This window comes from Mastomys coucha, unplaced genomic scaffold, assembly GCF_008632895.1.
Source record: "Mastomys coucha isolate ucsf_1 unplaced genomic scaffold, UCSF_Mcou_1 pScaffold6, whole genome shotgun sequence".
Lineage (NCBI taxonomy): Eukaryota > Metazoa > Chordata > Mammalia > Rodentia > Muridae > Mastomys > Mastomys coucha.
In genome coordinates this window covers 100956831-100970449 of record NW_022196912.1, presented here as the reverse complement: position 1 = coordinate 100970449, position 13619 = coordinate 100956831, and the positions used below count along the sequence as shown (strand labels likewise).

Here is a 13619-nt window from a genome sequence, read left to right as displayed (position 1 = left end):
GCCTCGAACTCAGAAATCCGCCTGCCTCAGCCTCCCAAGTGCTGGGATTAAAGGCATGCGCCACCACCACCCAGCTCAGAATGACTTCCTTAAGAGAAAAGTTAAATCCATGCTTCAGGAAGCTGTTGTAGATGAAGGGATGGGACTGAGGGTAGAGGAACTTGCTGTATAAGCCTAGCAACCTGACTTTGGTTCCCAGAGCCCAGGTAGTAAAGGAGGAAGAAGAGAATCAACCCCATAAATATTTTCCTTGCCTACAAACATGTGCCATGGCACAAATACCCACATGCATCATGTACTCAGACACACAACAGAAACTTAAGTAACTGGATGAGAAACTAAGTTTTAGTTGTCTCAAAAATGAAAAATAGCTAGAAGCAGGGGGCTGTAAAGCAGGGAGCTGTGCCCTCTTCTTTGTTGCACCACTCTCTAGAGGACACACAGTGCAGACACAAGTAAACTGCTGAACTCTTAGGAGCCTGCAGATGTGTAGGCTCAAGACTTTCCCTGCCAGCTCAAGTCTTAATGGAGGCAGAGCCATGTTGGTCTTTCCTCTGGCTATTTTCTGCTCTGCTGGATGAAGGCTCCCTGTGTGCTGATTCAGCAGGTCTAGTCACAGCCTTACATTACCAGAGCTGCAATGTAACCATGGAGATAATATGTGACAGTTTTCAACTCTCATTAGTACTCTAGTCTCTTTCATCCCACCAAGCAAAAAAGCTGTTATTATTAGTTAAAATGATGTACATATATTTTAATAAGTTAAACCTTACACCTATTTCTAATCCATGGTTCCAGAATACTTTTTCAATAGAAAGCATTTACATATTACTGCTATTAGTGATGAGCCAAACTGAAAATGGTTATATAAAACATCATGTTCAGTCTGTGCATGGCTACACATCATGCAGATGGAAATAATTTGTTAACTTTGAAAAATTAGTTACCGTGCTCTTCCTGTCAGCAAGCTCCTTCTGGGGTTTCCCCTGCAGAGGCAGAAGGACAACGGGGTTAGAGAATACCACCCACTCCTCACTCTAGAGTTCACACACAGGGAACGTACTCGTAAAGGTGAGAGACTCAACATCTAATTAGGGCCAACTGGACATCGTTGGGAGAAGCAGACACTCTCAGGGTTAGAAAAGAAACTACTGTGAGGGAGGGGGATACATTTAAAAAGGGAAACAGGCAAAGAAATTGCAGAGAAAAATGACAACAGTGACTTAACATTTGTCCATCTATTTATAAAGCAAATTATAATTATTCCTCATGACAACGTGAAGAAGGCAGTTAGTTATTCCCCACTCCCATGTCTCCTATGTGTAAGCGTGTCTGTGTGCGTGCGGATGGGTGGGAGATGATATTTCTATATTCTGCCCATGGTCAGGGCTTGAGAGGTCTGTACTGGATTCCAAGGCCTAGATCAGACTACAGAGCTTTCTATCTTCATTGAACTATTCCAGAATAGGAAACCAAGTTCCATTCTCATGGGCTTCATCAAAAATAATTTTCCACAACCATGGAAAAAAAAACCTGTTTAAAAAACAAAAGATGTTCAAAAGTTAAATGCCAACTGTATCTGTTAAACAGGCTTTTGCTTTTCCTTAAAAATCATTTCCTCCTCATTCAGTTTCTGTACTGAACACTTGGGAGTGTATGGTTGTTCCAGAGACTGACTCATACTCCTTCCTGTATGTAGTTCAGCAAAATTTCATCCCCATTGGAAGGTTCATGTCTCTGCCACAAGACACTGGATGGTGATGGCCAGCATGAGGTCATCACTATCGGTCTTTCATTACTACACATATTGACTTATAACCCTCATTTCATTAACTTGTTCAATCAAATATTTTGTCATTTCAAAACTGTCATGTTGATGGAGACACACGGTATGTAATCTGTGATATTTTTTAAAAGGCAAAAGCAGTATAGATAACATTTATAGAAAAATCAAGTAAAAGAGTTAAGTCTTTACCATGTCTTTACCAAGGATGTCTTGTTTTTCTTTTTCTATACCTTCCTGTTCCTGCTAGTGTCCTGTGAGGGGTACGTCAGAAAACTCAGGATGAGTAACTTTTAGCCCAGACAATGGCCATCTCCAGGACTCGGCAATCAAGGCCTCTAAGTACAATCACATGGGCAAGTTTTAATAAGCACCTCCACTTCCCTCTAGGATGGAGATGGGTATAAATATCATCTACAAGATCCCCCTGGGTTACTAATGTGTGGCCAGAGTTAAAACTATTGCCACAAGATATGATACTGGGTTTGCCAAGCTTGATGAGTGGATGGGAAGAGATAGAGAAGGGATGGAAGGTGGGCAAACTCAACCTACAAGAACATGAGTGGAGAATTAGTTTGAAATAACAATTTAATGTGTGTGGGAAACATCAATTCAGACTCAGAGAAGACATTTAGTGTTAAGATTTAGAATGAACACAATTTCCTTTTTTTCAAAACATATTTCTCTACCACATGCTAGGCTCTGAACACTGACAAAGATAAACACAGGCAAGCTCCTACTCAGAGGGCCAACAGGTAAAGTGCGTCAGCAAACAGGAACTTTGAACCCAGTCTGGGAATGCAAGGCTGACTCAAGAACGAGAACCTGAGTTAGAGCTGTTTAGGGGTGAATGGAAGGCATCATAAGCGATGGGAGTTTGTGAGGTTATGATGGTAGGAAACAAAAGAAATGTGTCCTGACTGGGCCATGGCTAGGATGGCAATATGGAGACAAGGTTTTAAGAGGCTAGTAAAACTAGATCATGTAGGCATTCCTTTGCTAAATGGGGAAATGTATGCTTTCTTAATAAAAACTTCTAGGAAGGTTTTAAGCAAGAGTCATTAGCTAGAACCTGCAGAAATAATACAGAAATATACTAACTTGGATGATCCATTCTAATTAAATGTAGCATTTTATCCACTGAAATCTAGGAAAGTATAGACCAGCAGATAAAGAAACCTTGACAAAGTTCTCAGGCTCTACTCTCACTCTAGTTTTTATGCAAAAATCTGGGGCTGTCTTCTAAGTAAATTCAAGGATCATTAAAAGCTATGTGTGTGGTTATGCAACACTATTTACCACAATTGAACAGATGCAAAGTACAAATCTAACTTCCTATAATAACTAAGAAGCTGCAAGAAATCTGGATATCTATTTTAAGACTCCCTCAGAAAACAAGCCATATCCTTAAAGTAAAACAAATTTCTTCAAACAACCAAGGAGCTTCATTAAAATAATCAATTATTGAACTGTTCTACAATGTGGCTATGCTACACATGCTACAAGCAACCACAGGGATATGCCCCCTGGTGGCTGTGCCATCTGAATTCCAGCTTTGCTTACACTCTTTACCAGCTCCCCTGGCACTGAGCACACCAGCTGCCATCTGTGCCTGAGTTTGGCATTTCTCAGCCCTCCACCTTTTCTGAAGTGGCAACCCTTTTGTTCTTGACAACTAGCATTGCATTATTTAAAACTGTGCCTGGATCACTCGCTGTTTTCTGCTTCCTGACTACGGATGCAGCATAACCAGCTGCACCATACTCCTGCCTCTCTGTAGCTCCCCTGACATGATGAACCGGTCTCTCAGACTGTAAGCCAAAATAAACCCTGTCTGCCTCGAGGGAAAGAGGGAGTGGAGGGGGAAAGGGAGAAAGGGAGGAAAGGAGGGAGGAGAGAAAAAAAGAAAAGGAGGGAAGGGAGAAGGAAGGGAAGGAGGGGAGGGAAAAGAGGGAGAGAGGAAGGGAAGGAGGTAGGAGAGAGAGGAAGGTGAAAGAGGGAGGGAAGAAAGGAAGGAGGGAAAAAGGTAGGAGAGAGAGGAAGGGGGCAGAGGGAGGGGAGAAGGGAAGGAGAGAAGGAGGGAGAAGAGAGAGGTAGAGGAAAGAGGGAGGGGAGAAGGGAAGGAGAAAAGGAAGGAAGGGAGAGAGGGAGGGAAAAGAGGGAGGGGAGAAGGAGAGAGAAGAGAGAGGGAGGGGAAAGAGGGAGGGGAGAAGGAGGGAGGAGAGAAGGGAGGGTGGGAAGGAGGGAGGAGAGAAGGGAGGGTGGAAAGGAAGGAGAAGAGAGGGAGGGGAGAAGGGAGGGAGGGAAGGAGGGAGAAGAGAGAGAAGGGAAAAGGGAGGGAGGGAAGGAGGGAGAAGAGAGGGAGGGGAGAAGGGAGGGAGGGAAGAAGTTTTGAAAATGGTGCTGAGTAAGGATCTTTTTAAAAAGAAGAATTAGAAGAATAAGAGGAAGAGGGAGAAGGAGGAGGAGGAGGAAGAGGAAGAAGAGGAAGAAGAGAGAGATGAGGAGGAGAAAGAAGAGGAGGAGGAGGAGGAGGAGGAGGAGGAGGAGGAGGAGGAGGAGGAAAAAAGGAGGAAGAGGAAGAGAAGGAAGAAGAGGAGGAGGAGGAGGAAGAGGAGGAGGAGGAAGAGGAAGAGAAGGAGGAAGAAGAAAGCAGCAGCAGCACTGGGCATCTGGTAAGACTACTCAGAAGATTTTTATGAATTAATTTTTGGCTTTTATAAATATTACAAAATGCTGAGAGCTGTTAGCATATGCTGGAAAGTAAGCTATTAAACTGGGATTCCTATCTCAGGCTCTGCATGAGACTTGAAGGAAGCCACTGCCCTTCTTTTACATATGTTTTCTCTTATGTTTCATGATCTAGTTCTAAATATTTAAGCTGAGCAAATCCCTACCTGTCCTGGAACAGGCGTGTTGCCAGCATGTAATTCATGGAGGTTTTGTGTTCAAGGTAGGACCTGAAGGACAAAGAGAGAAGCCAAATTATTTCTTAAGTTTCATTCAAGAGGGAAAATTGTAGAAATAAAACTATAAACCGAGCACAAAATAAAGTGCTTACGCACTGTCTCTAAAGTACCAACTGAGGAGCAGATGCTCAAATTAAAATGTTAAATGATTAGAGTAAAAATAAGAGTAAGGGCTCAAGTCTGCCCTGCTGGGATAAATAAACAAAAAGAATAAGGAAGACGATTTAACATGGCAAACAGAACTTCTTAGATTAATGAGAGGAGATATGCTATATTCAAAACGTCATAGTGAAAGATGAAAAACAACAACCACCACCACGAAATCTTATGCACAGATGAGATGACAACAAAAAGAGGAGAGAGGCTGAGTAGTGGTGATGCACACCTTTAATCCCAGCACTTGGGAGGCAGAGGCAGGTGGATTTCTGAGTTTGAGGCTAGCCTGGTCTACAGAGTGAGTTCCAGGACAGTCAGGGATACACAGAGAAACCCTGTCTTGGAAAAAAAAAACCTGGAGAGAGAAAGCTGCATAAAGGAGAGAAATGAGATTTTCAGTCCAACTGCCGCCGAAGTGGGAGCATCCAGTGCTTCCATGCTGTTTATGGTGGAGGCAAACTTTCAGAAAATGGATAATCTTGGTCACTAATTCATTCATGTTCTCTCACAGCCGTTGAATGGTGATTCTGCAAGACCAGTCAGAAACGTTTCTTAGGAGCTTTTTTATCCCATATCTCCCACAGACTCTTAGTCTCTAAATGGAAACCTTCCCAGCACAATGGCTGCTCATGTCCACCCTGCTGCACAAAGCCTTCCTTAATAGGATCACTGAGAGTCTACAGGTTTCCTTGTCTGACCTGCCTGCTCTTCCCCAGAGACCTGCCACATGCTATCTCTGAGAAAAGCTACATGATGCAATTCATTCCTAGATACACACCCAAGGCGATGAACATTCAAGAACGCCAACAGCACAGGTGTCCTTGACAGTTATAGACCAGAAACAAGTCCCATGTCCATCAACAAAAGAATGTGAAATTAACAGCAGTTCCAACACACAGTTTAAAGGGAAAGAGGATGTTAAAGGGAATGAGTTGCAGCTACATGAATTCTGGTAAGGAAACAATGAAAAGAGCAAGATTACATGGAGCACACATTTTCTGTCTGGAAAATGTTCAAAACCAACAAAACAATTCTGTTTCTACACACAAGAGGATAACTGCTACAGACCCTGTTTTCCCAGCACACACAGCCAAAAAAGTGTACAAGATATAGAAACAACTGTTTTCAGACAATAAACAAATGGTGGTACAAGGGATGATTCCTAATAGTGGGAAACAACAGAATTAACTCTTACAGTTTCCCTGTCTTTCTTCCTACAGGTGTTTTTCCAGAGCATACATAAAGGGAGGTTCAAGTAGAGACCAACAGTGTCTAAAATGAAAGCCTAGATCAGAGCTACAAAAAGCATGTAGAATTTTCAGAGCAATGCACTAAAGAGGAGCAGGCTATGCATGAGGGGGAAAAAATCCCCAAATAGTGGAGAGGTCCCTTGAGTTTTGGGGTACCTACCAATCGGCTAAGGGCAGAGGGTGAAAGTCCTCTGGGTTAAGGAAAAAGCAACTGTCAGAACAAAGAACAAGCAAGACTATATGTAACTCAAACAGTTCTGAAGGTCACAGAGAGCTGCCAATTGAGTGACGGCTGCCAGAACATAGGGATCTCCTTAAAAGCTAGGTCACTTCACAGACACCCCAAAAGTGTCTTTTGAGGTAAGACAAATGTTGGGCTTATATTAAAGGAACCCTAACTTTACCATAACAATATACAGAAAGAAACTTTTTATACAGAGCTTAAAAGGGCAAAGAAATTCAAACACTGATGATAAGCATACACAATGTACAGCGTCTAGTCAAAATTTACTGTACACATGAGTAAAAATAGTGTATCTCACAGATGAGTGGTTCTCAACCGATGTGTCATGATCTATCCTGCATATCAGATATTTATATTACAATTTATAACACTAACAAAATTACAGTCATGAATTAACAATGAAAATAACTATAACACGAGGAACTGTATTTAAGGGTCCCAGCATTAGGATGGGTGAGGACCACTGCCATAAACCAAAGCAATGCCAGTCAATGGATTCAGAAATGACAATATGAGTAAAACAAGAATGACAGATATTCACCCAAATTATTATAATGTATGCACAAGGATATATAAAATGAAAAATAGAGAAACAAGACATTGAAAATAAAAATAAGAAATCTACATTTGAAAAATGAACCAGGGGCTGGTGAGATGGCTCAGTGGGAAAGAGCACTGACTGCTCTTCCGAAGGTCCTGAGTTCAAATCCCAGCAACCACATGGTGGCTCACAACCACCCACAATGAGATCTGACGCCCTCTTCTGGGGTGTCTGAAGACAGCTACAGTGTATTTACATATAACAATAAATAAATCTTTAAAAAAAAAAGAGTCAATACTGGAAATAAAATGTTCACTACAATTAATAGAAGTTAGGATGCTGCAAAGAAAATGAAAAATGACGTTAAAGACAGAAATACCAGCCAAAGCACACCACAGTCAGACACCTGCAGACAGCCCTAACACAGTCTTGGGGTGATAGAGATCGCTCAGTTGGTAAAGTGACTGTTGTGTAAACATGAGGGCCTGAGAGTGGATCCCCAGCAACTGTATAAAAAGCCTGGTGTGGTGGTGTACATCTGTACTGTCAATGCTGCATATGTGGAAACAGACTCCCAGCATTCACTGTCCAGGCAGCTGGGCCAAGAGCTCCATCAGTGAGAGGCCCTGTTTCAGATACAAACAGACCAGGGAGATGGCCCAGCAGATAAAGGAAGGCAGTTGCTGCCATGCTTGGTAGACCCGAGGTCTGTCTCTGGGAACCACATGGTAGAAGGACAGAGCCAATTCCTACAAGTCATCCTTAACAGCCATACAAGCTGTGGCATACACAAACCCACAGCCCCTCCCATAATACACTGATAAAATAGGGTGGAGAGCCATCAAGAAAGACAGCTAGCATTAGTCGCTGGCCTCTGCATAGTGGGACACGTATGTGAAAACATATCCACATGCACAATTTATACAGCCTAGCCCCATACCCTCAGAAGCTGAAGGAGGGAATAGCACTGTGCTCACAAAGAGTAACACAAGCTGGGCATGGTGGAGCACACCATTATTACCAGCACTCTGGAGGCAGAGGCAGAACGATCTCTCTCGATGAGTTTGAGGCCAGCCTAGACTATAGAATAAATTCCAGGACAGCTAGGCCTACACAAAGAAATCCTGTCTTGAAAAACCAAAACCAAAACAAAAAATGATTAAGTAAACTTGGAGAAGAGGCAAAGATCTGATTTTTTAAGTACTGGAGGAAAGAGTATCAATCTAGAGTTCTACAATTTATCAAAAAAAAAATCTTTTAAATGTTGAAACAAAAAACATCTATAGAGAACCAGAAGTGGCCAAGTTGTTACCATCAGAGCTGTATGGATTCATCAAATCCTGAGAGAAATTCTTCAGATGCAAACCTGATAAATGCACAGTGAGGATTATGGAAAATGACAATGTATGCATAAACAGGAGATTTAAACTTCCTTACAGTATAACTGACTCTTCCAGTAAAGTAACAATATAGTACTGTGGGACTACAACAAAATACACACTAACGATAACACAAGACAGTTAGAAAAGTAGTGTGGTTGTAAAGACATTACACATGAAATAGTATAGTGTTTGAAGACTACATTGCAATAAATAAACTATATGCTCACTGGAGAAATGGCACAGAGGTAGGATAACTCATTAGCCAAAAGGTGACATAAATGACATAGGCTGAGAAACAATAGGTAGATAAACCATACAAAGTACCTATGAAGTAGGTTGCTGGCTTTACTTACTCCATGTATTTTGTCATTTTGCTTGACTTTACTGTCTTTACTTTATAGCAGTGTCGTGCATGTGCTCTGTGTACGGCACCTAGACCTACCCTCTGTTACCCTCTTGTCCTCCATCCTTCCCTCTTCCTCACTAGCAAGAATTTGGTTTTTTTAATCTTTATGAATTTACTCTTTTCATTTTATGTGTGTTTTACCTCTATGTATGTATGTCTACCACACACATACTTCGTGACCATGAAGGTCAAAAGAGGGCACTAGATCCCTACTCCAACCCCTAACTCAAGCTACAGATAGCTGTGAACCACCATGTGGGTACTAGAAATTGAATCTGGGTCCTCTATAAGAACAACAAGTGCTCTTAACCGCAGAGACATTTCTCCAGCTCCAAGATGACATTTTAGAAAGATAATATTAATAAACTTGGAAGGAGGAGGAAGAAGAAGAGGAGGAGGAGGAGGAGGGGGAAAAGGAGAAGAGGAAGAAGAGGAGGAGGTGGAGGAGGGAAGACAATGACCACCACCATAACCATCACCATCAGGATGAAAAAGGAGTCATTTTACTGGTTAACAGAGAGGCAAAGGATCGCTGTGCCTGGAGTCTGCCTTGCAGAGGATGCACCCAGCTCTGGATTCCATCTCCAGCACTATATAAACTGGATATGGAACTCAAACCTGTAATTCCAGCACTGAGAAGGCAGTAGCGGAAGGATCAGAACTTCATGGTCATCCTTGGCTCTATAGCAACTTTGAGGCCTACTTGAGATACATGAGTCCCTGTCTTAGAAGTAGGGGCAGGGGGATGCTGGAGCTGAAAAAAATAGACCGACAGATAAGAGCACTTTTAACAGAGAACCCCAGCTTGGTTCCCAGCACCCACATCAGGCAAGTTAAAATCATCCATAACTCAAGCTCCAGGAGATCCAAAGCTGTCCTTTAGCCTCTATAGGCACTCACATTCACATGTACATACCCACAGAGAGACATACAAACAAACATATATGTTTTTTAATCTTAAAGATCATAAGACACCATTATAAACATTTACATGCCATCAAACTGGATGATCAAGAAGAAACAAATAAGGTTCTGTACACATACCATATATCAAGATTTAATTATGAACAAATAAAAATCGGAACAGATGAATAAAAAGTGGAGTCAATCAGTAAAAAAGATTTCAGTAAAAAAGTAGGAAGAGGAGCCTAAGACCTGGCTTCTTCACTTCTTCACATTAGTGTCTTCACTAATATCAAATCTCAAGTAATTACAAAAAAAAAAAAAAAAAAAAAAAAAAAAAAAAAAGGAAAAAAGAAAAAGAAAAAGGAGAGGGAGGGATGCAGACAGGCAGACTTTCACTGTAAATGCTAAAATCCTTAACAATGAATGAATTCAAAGCATATTAAAAAGACTAAAAAGACTATTCATCTTAATCACCCATCCCAAGGATACTGAGTGCTATGGCCCAAGTAAGCCAAAGAAAAACAAAGATAAAAGATAAAATGAGCCAGTGAGGATGCAGAAGAAGAGAAGGAACCTTTAGATGCACAGCGAGGAATGTAAACTACCATTATGGAGAGCAGCACGGGCACTCCTCACAAATCAACAGTAAGAACTACCATATGACCCAGCAAGAGATCCCTGTAGCCCCATGTTTACGGAAACACTGCTAACAGAATACAGAATCAATCTAAGTGTACCATCAAGGATAGAATGGGTAAGAATATGTGGTTCATACACTGTAGAATATTGTTTTGCCATAGAAAGAATAAAATTTTGTCATCTTCCACAACATAGATGAACTTAAGAGGTCAGAAATAAGAAGTGAGTCAGGCATAGAAAAACAAATGCTGCACCATCTCCCTTATAAGTTCTATCCAAAGATGGCTGACACCATTCTAGTAGAAAGCAGACTGGTGATGACAAGGGTGTGGAGTAGTGAGGAAGGAGGAATAAAGTTATGATCTATTATACAGCACAGTGACCACAGGTAATAATATTCTTGCAAAGTGGAAGGAATTTTAGGTATTTTTACCACAAAAAGTAACTGAGCTTTAGCCATTCCAATCTCTAAACATCATCTGTACAGGAAAGATAAGAAAGCAGGTATGTAGTATATTAAAGCACACTAAGTAAACTTCAGAATTGAAAGCAAGAATGAAAGAAAGCAAGCATTATGAGGAGCACAGCCTGTCCTAACAAGGAGGAAGCCTGTTTCTCCTGAAGAGAGAGCATCCTCAGTACTGACGACAGAGCTCCAGAGTGCTGGAAGACTGAAGAGCCAAAGGACAGAGTGAGGGTCACCTAGGACAACTGTAACCCTCCAGGCCAGCCTCCCAGTGACTCGACAGTGGTCAGGGAGCTGAGACGAGCACTAACGCCCATGACCTGATGCGCCTTCAAGGAGCAGCCCATCCAGCCACAGGGCAGATGCCTGTTCCACATACACTTTATATTTGCCACAACAAGCCATGTAAGAAATCTCAATACACATCATAGTCTCAGACCTTGACACAAGAAAACTGAAAAATCAGTCACTAAAAGATCTCTAAGAAAACTCAAAACGTTTGAAAACAAATACAGATCTAGATAACCTGAAAAGAAAATGACCATGGAAATGAGAAAGCATTTTAAACAAACGAAAACAAAACATAACCATCAAATGTGTGGAGTCAGTAAAGAGGGGCCTAGCTGAAAATGTATACACTCACTACTTAGAACATACCACCAGCCTCATTCAAACACTAAATCAACAAACATCAAAGAAAAAGGCTTGGTACCACAGAAGATGGCAGCTATTTCTCTTCTTTTTAAACTTTTTATTGGTTATTTTTTATTTACATTTCAAATGTTACTCCCCTTCCCAGTTTCCCCTCCACAAATCCCAATCCCATCCCTCCCTCCCCCCTGCTTCTATGAGGGTGCTCCCCCATCCACCCACCCACTCCCACCTCACTGCCCTAGCATTCCCCTACGATGGGGCCTTCAAAGGCCTCCCCTCCCACTGATGCCAGCTAAGGCCATCCCTCAGTGACATGTGCAGCTGGAGCCATGGGTCCCTCTAATGTGTACTCTTTGGTCAGTGGTTTAGTCCCTGGGAGCTCTGAGGGGTCTGGTTGGTTCATATTGTTGTTCTTCCTATGGGGTTGCAAACCACTTCAGCTCCTACAGTCCTTCCCCTAACTCCTTCATAAGGGTCCCTGTGCTCAGTTGGATGGCTGGCTGTAGACAGCCACATCTGTATTTGTCAGGTTCTGGCAGAGCCTCTCAGGAGACAGCTATATCCAGCTCCTATCAGCAAGCACTTCTTGGCATCAGCAAGTGTCTGGGTTTGGTGGCTACATACAGGATGGATCCCCTGGTGGGGCAGTCTCTAGATGGCCTTTCCTTCAGTCTCTGCTCCACTCTTTGTCCCTGTATTTCCTTTAGACAGGAGCAATTCTGGGTTAATATTTTTGAATAGGTGGGTGGCCCCATCCCTCAACCGGAGGCCGTGCCTAACCTCTAGATATAGTCTCTACAGGTTCTTCTATTCTTTGTTGGGTATTTCAGCTTGTATCATGCCAGTTGGGGCCTGGGAGCCTCTTGCTTTCCTAGTATCTGGGACTTTCTTGTGACTACCCCCAGTTCCCCATACCCCATTGCTACACACCTCTGTTCAATTTCCCAACCTTCTGTACATCTCCTCCCACACCCTGTCCTGCCCCCTTTCCCCCTTCTCTTCCTCTCTTCCTCTCCCAAGTCCTTCCCCCACTTCTACCTCCCATGATTATTTTGTTCTCCCTTCTAAGTAGTACTGAAGCATCCACACTTTGTTCTTCCTTCTTCTTGAGCTTCATATGTGTCTGTGAGTTATATTGTGGGTACTCCAGCTTTTTTCCTAATGTCCACTTATCAGTAAGTATACACCATGTGTGCTTTGTGACTGGGTTACCTCACTCAGGATGATATTTTCTAGTTCCATCCCTTTGCCTGTGAATTTCATAAAGTCATTTTTTAAATAGCTGACTAGTACTCCATTGTGTAAATGTACCACATTTTCTGATTCCATTCCTCTGTTGAGGGATATCTGGGTTGTTTCCAGCTTCTGGCTATTATAAATAAGGCTGCTATGAGCATAGTGGAGCATGTGTCCTCATTACATGTTATACCATCTATTGGGTATATGCCCACGAGTGGGATTGCTGTGTCCTCAGGCAGTACTATGTCCAATTTTCTGAGGAACTGCCAGACTGATTTCCAGAGTGGTTATACTAGCTTGCAATCCCACCAGCAATGGAGGAGTGTTCCTCTCTCTTCGCATCCTTGCCAGCATCTGCTGTCTCCTGAGTTTTTGGTCTTATCCATTCTGACTGGTGTGAGGTGGAATCTCAGGGTCATTTTGATTTTCATTTCCCTGATGACTAAACTCTTATCCAGACTAACTGGAGGGCACAGAGACAGTATCCAAATTAAAAAAATCAGAAATGAAAAGAGGGCTGGCGAGATGGCTCAGTGGGTAAGAGCACTGACTGCTCTTCCGAAGGTCCTGAGTTCAGATCCCAGCAACCACATGGTGGCTCACAACCACCCACAATGAGATCTGACGCCCTCTTCTGGTGCGTCTGAAGACAGCTACAGTGAACTACGCTGGAGCGAGCGGGGCCAGAGTGAGCAGAGTTGGAGCAAGCTGGACCGGCAGAGGTCCTGAGTTTAATTCCCAGCAGCAACACACATGATGGCTCACGGCCATCTATACAGCTACAGTGTACTCATACACATAAAATAAATAAAAAAATAAATCTTAGAAATGAAAAGAGAGACATAGGTGGGCAGTGGTGGCACATGCCTTTAATCCCAGCACTTGAGAGGCAGAGGCAGGTGGATTTCTGATTTCCAGGCCAGCCTGGTCTACAGAGTGAGTTCCAGGACAGCTAGGGCTACACAGAGAAAACCTGTCTCGAAA

At 42.6% G+C, this 13619-nt stretch overlaps 1 protein-coding gene across 10 annotated transcripts in view; it reads right to left on the bottom strand.

The window, feature by feature from the left end:
- The window catches only part of Ttll5 (tubulin tyrosine ligase like 5), a 233455-nt gene that overhangs the window by 143521 nt on the left and 76315 nt on the right, over nt 1-13619 (bottom strand). For all 10 annotated transcript variants that reach the window (XM_031356632.1, XM_031356634.1, XM_031356637.1 and 7 more), the window contains 2 exons: nt 4681-4743; nt 948-986 (listed from right to left, as the gene is read on the bottom strand). In XM_031356632.1, the coding sequence (XP_031212492.1) occupies nt 948-986; nt 4681-4743 (102 nt within the window). The remainder of the gene's footprint in view (nt 1-947; nt 987-4680; nt 4744-13619) is intronic.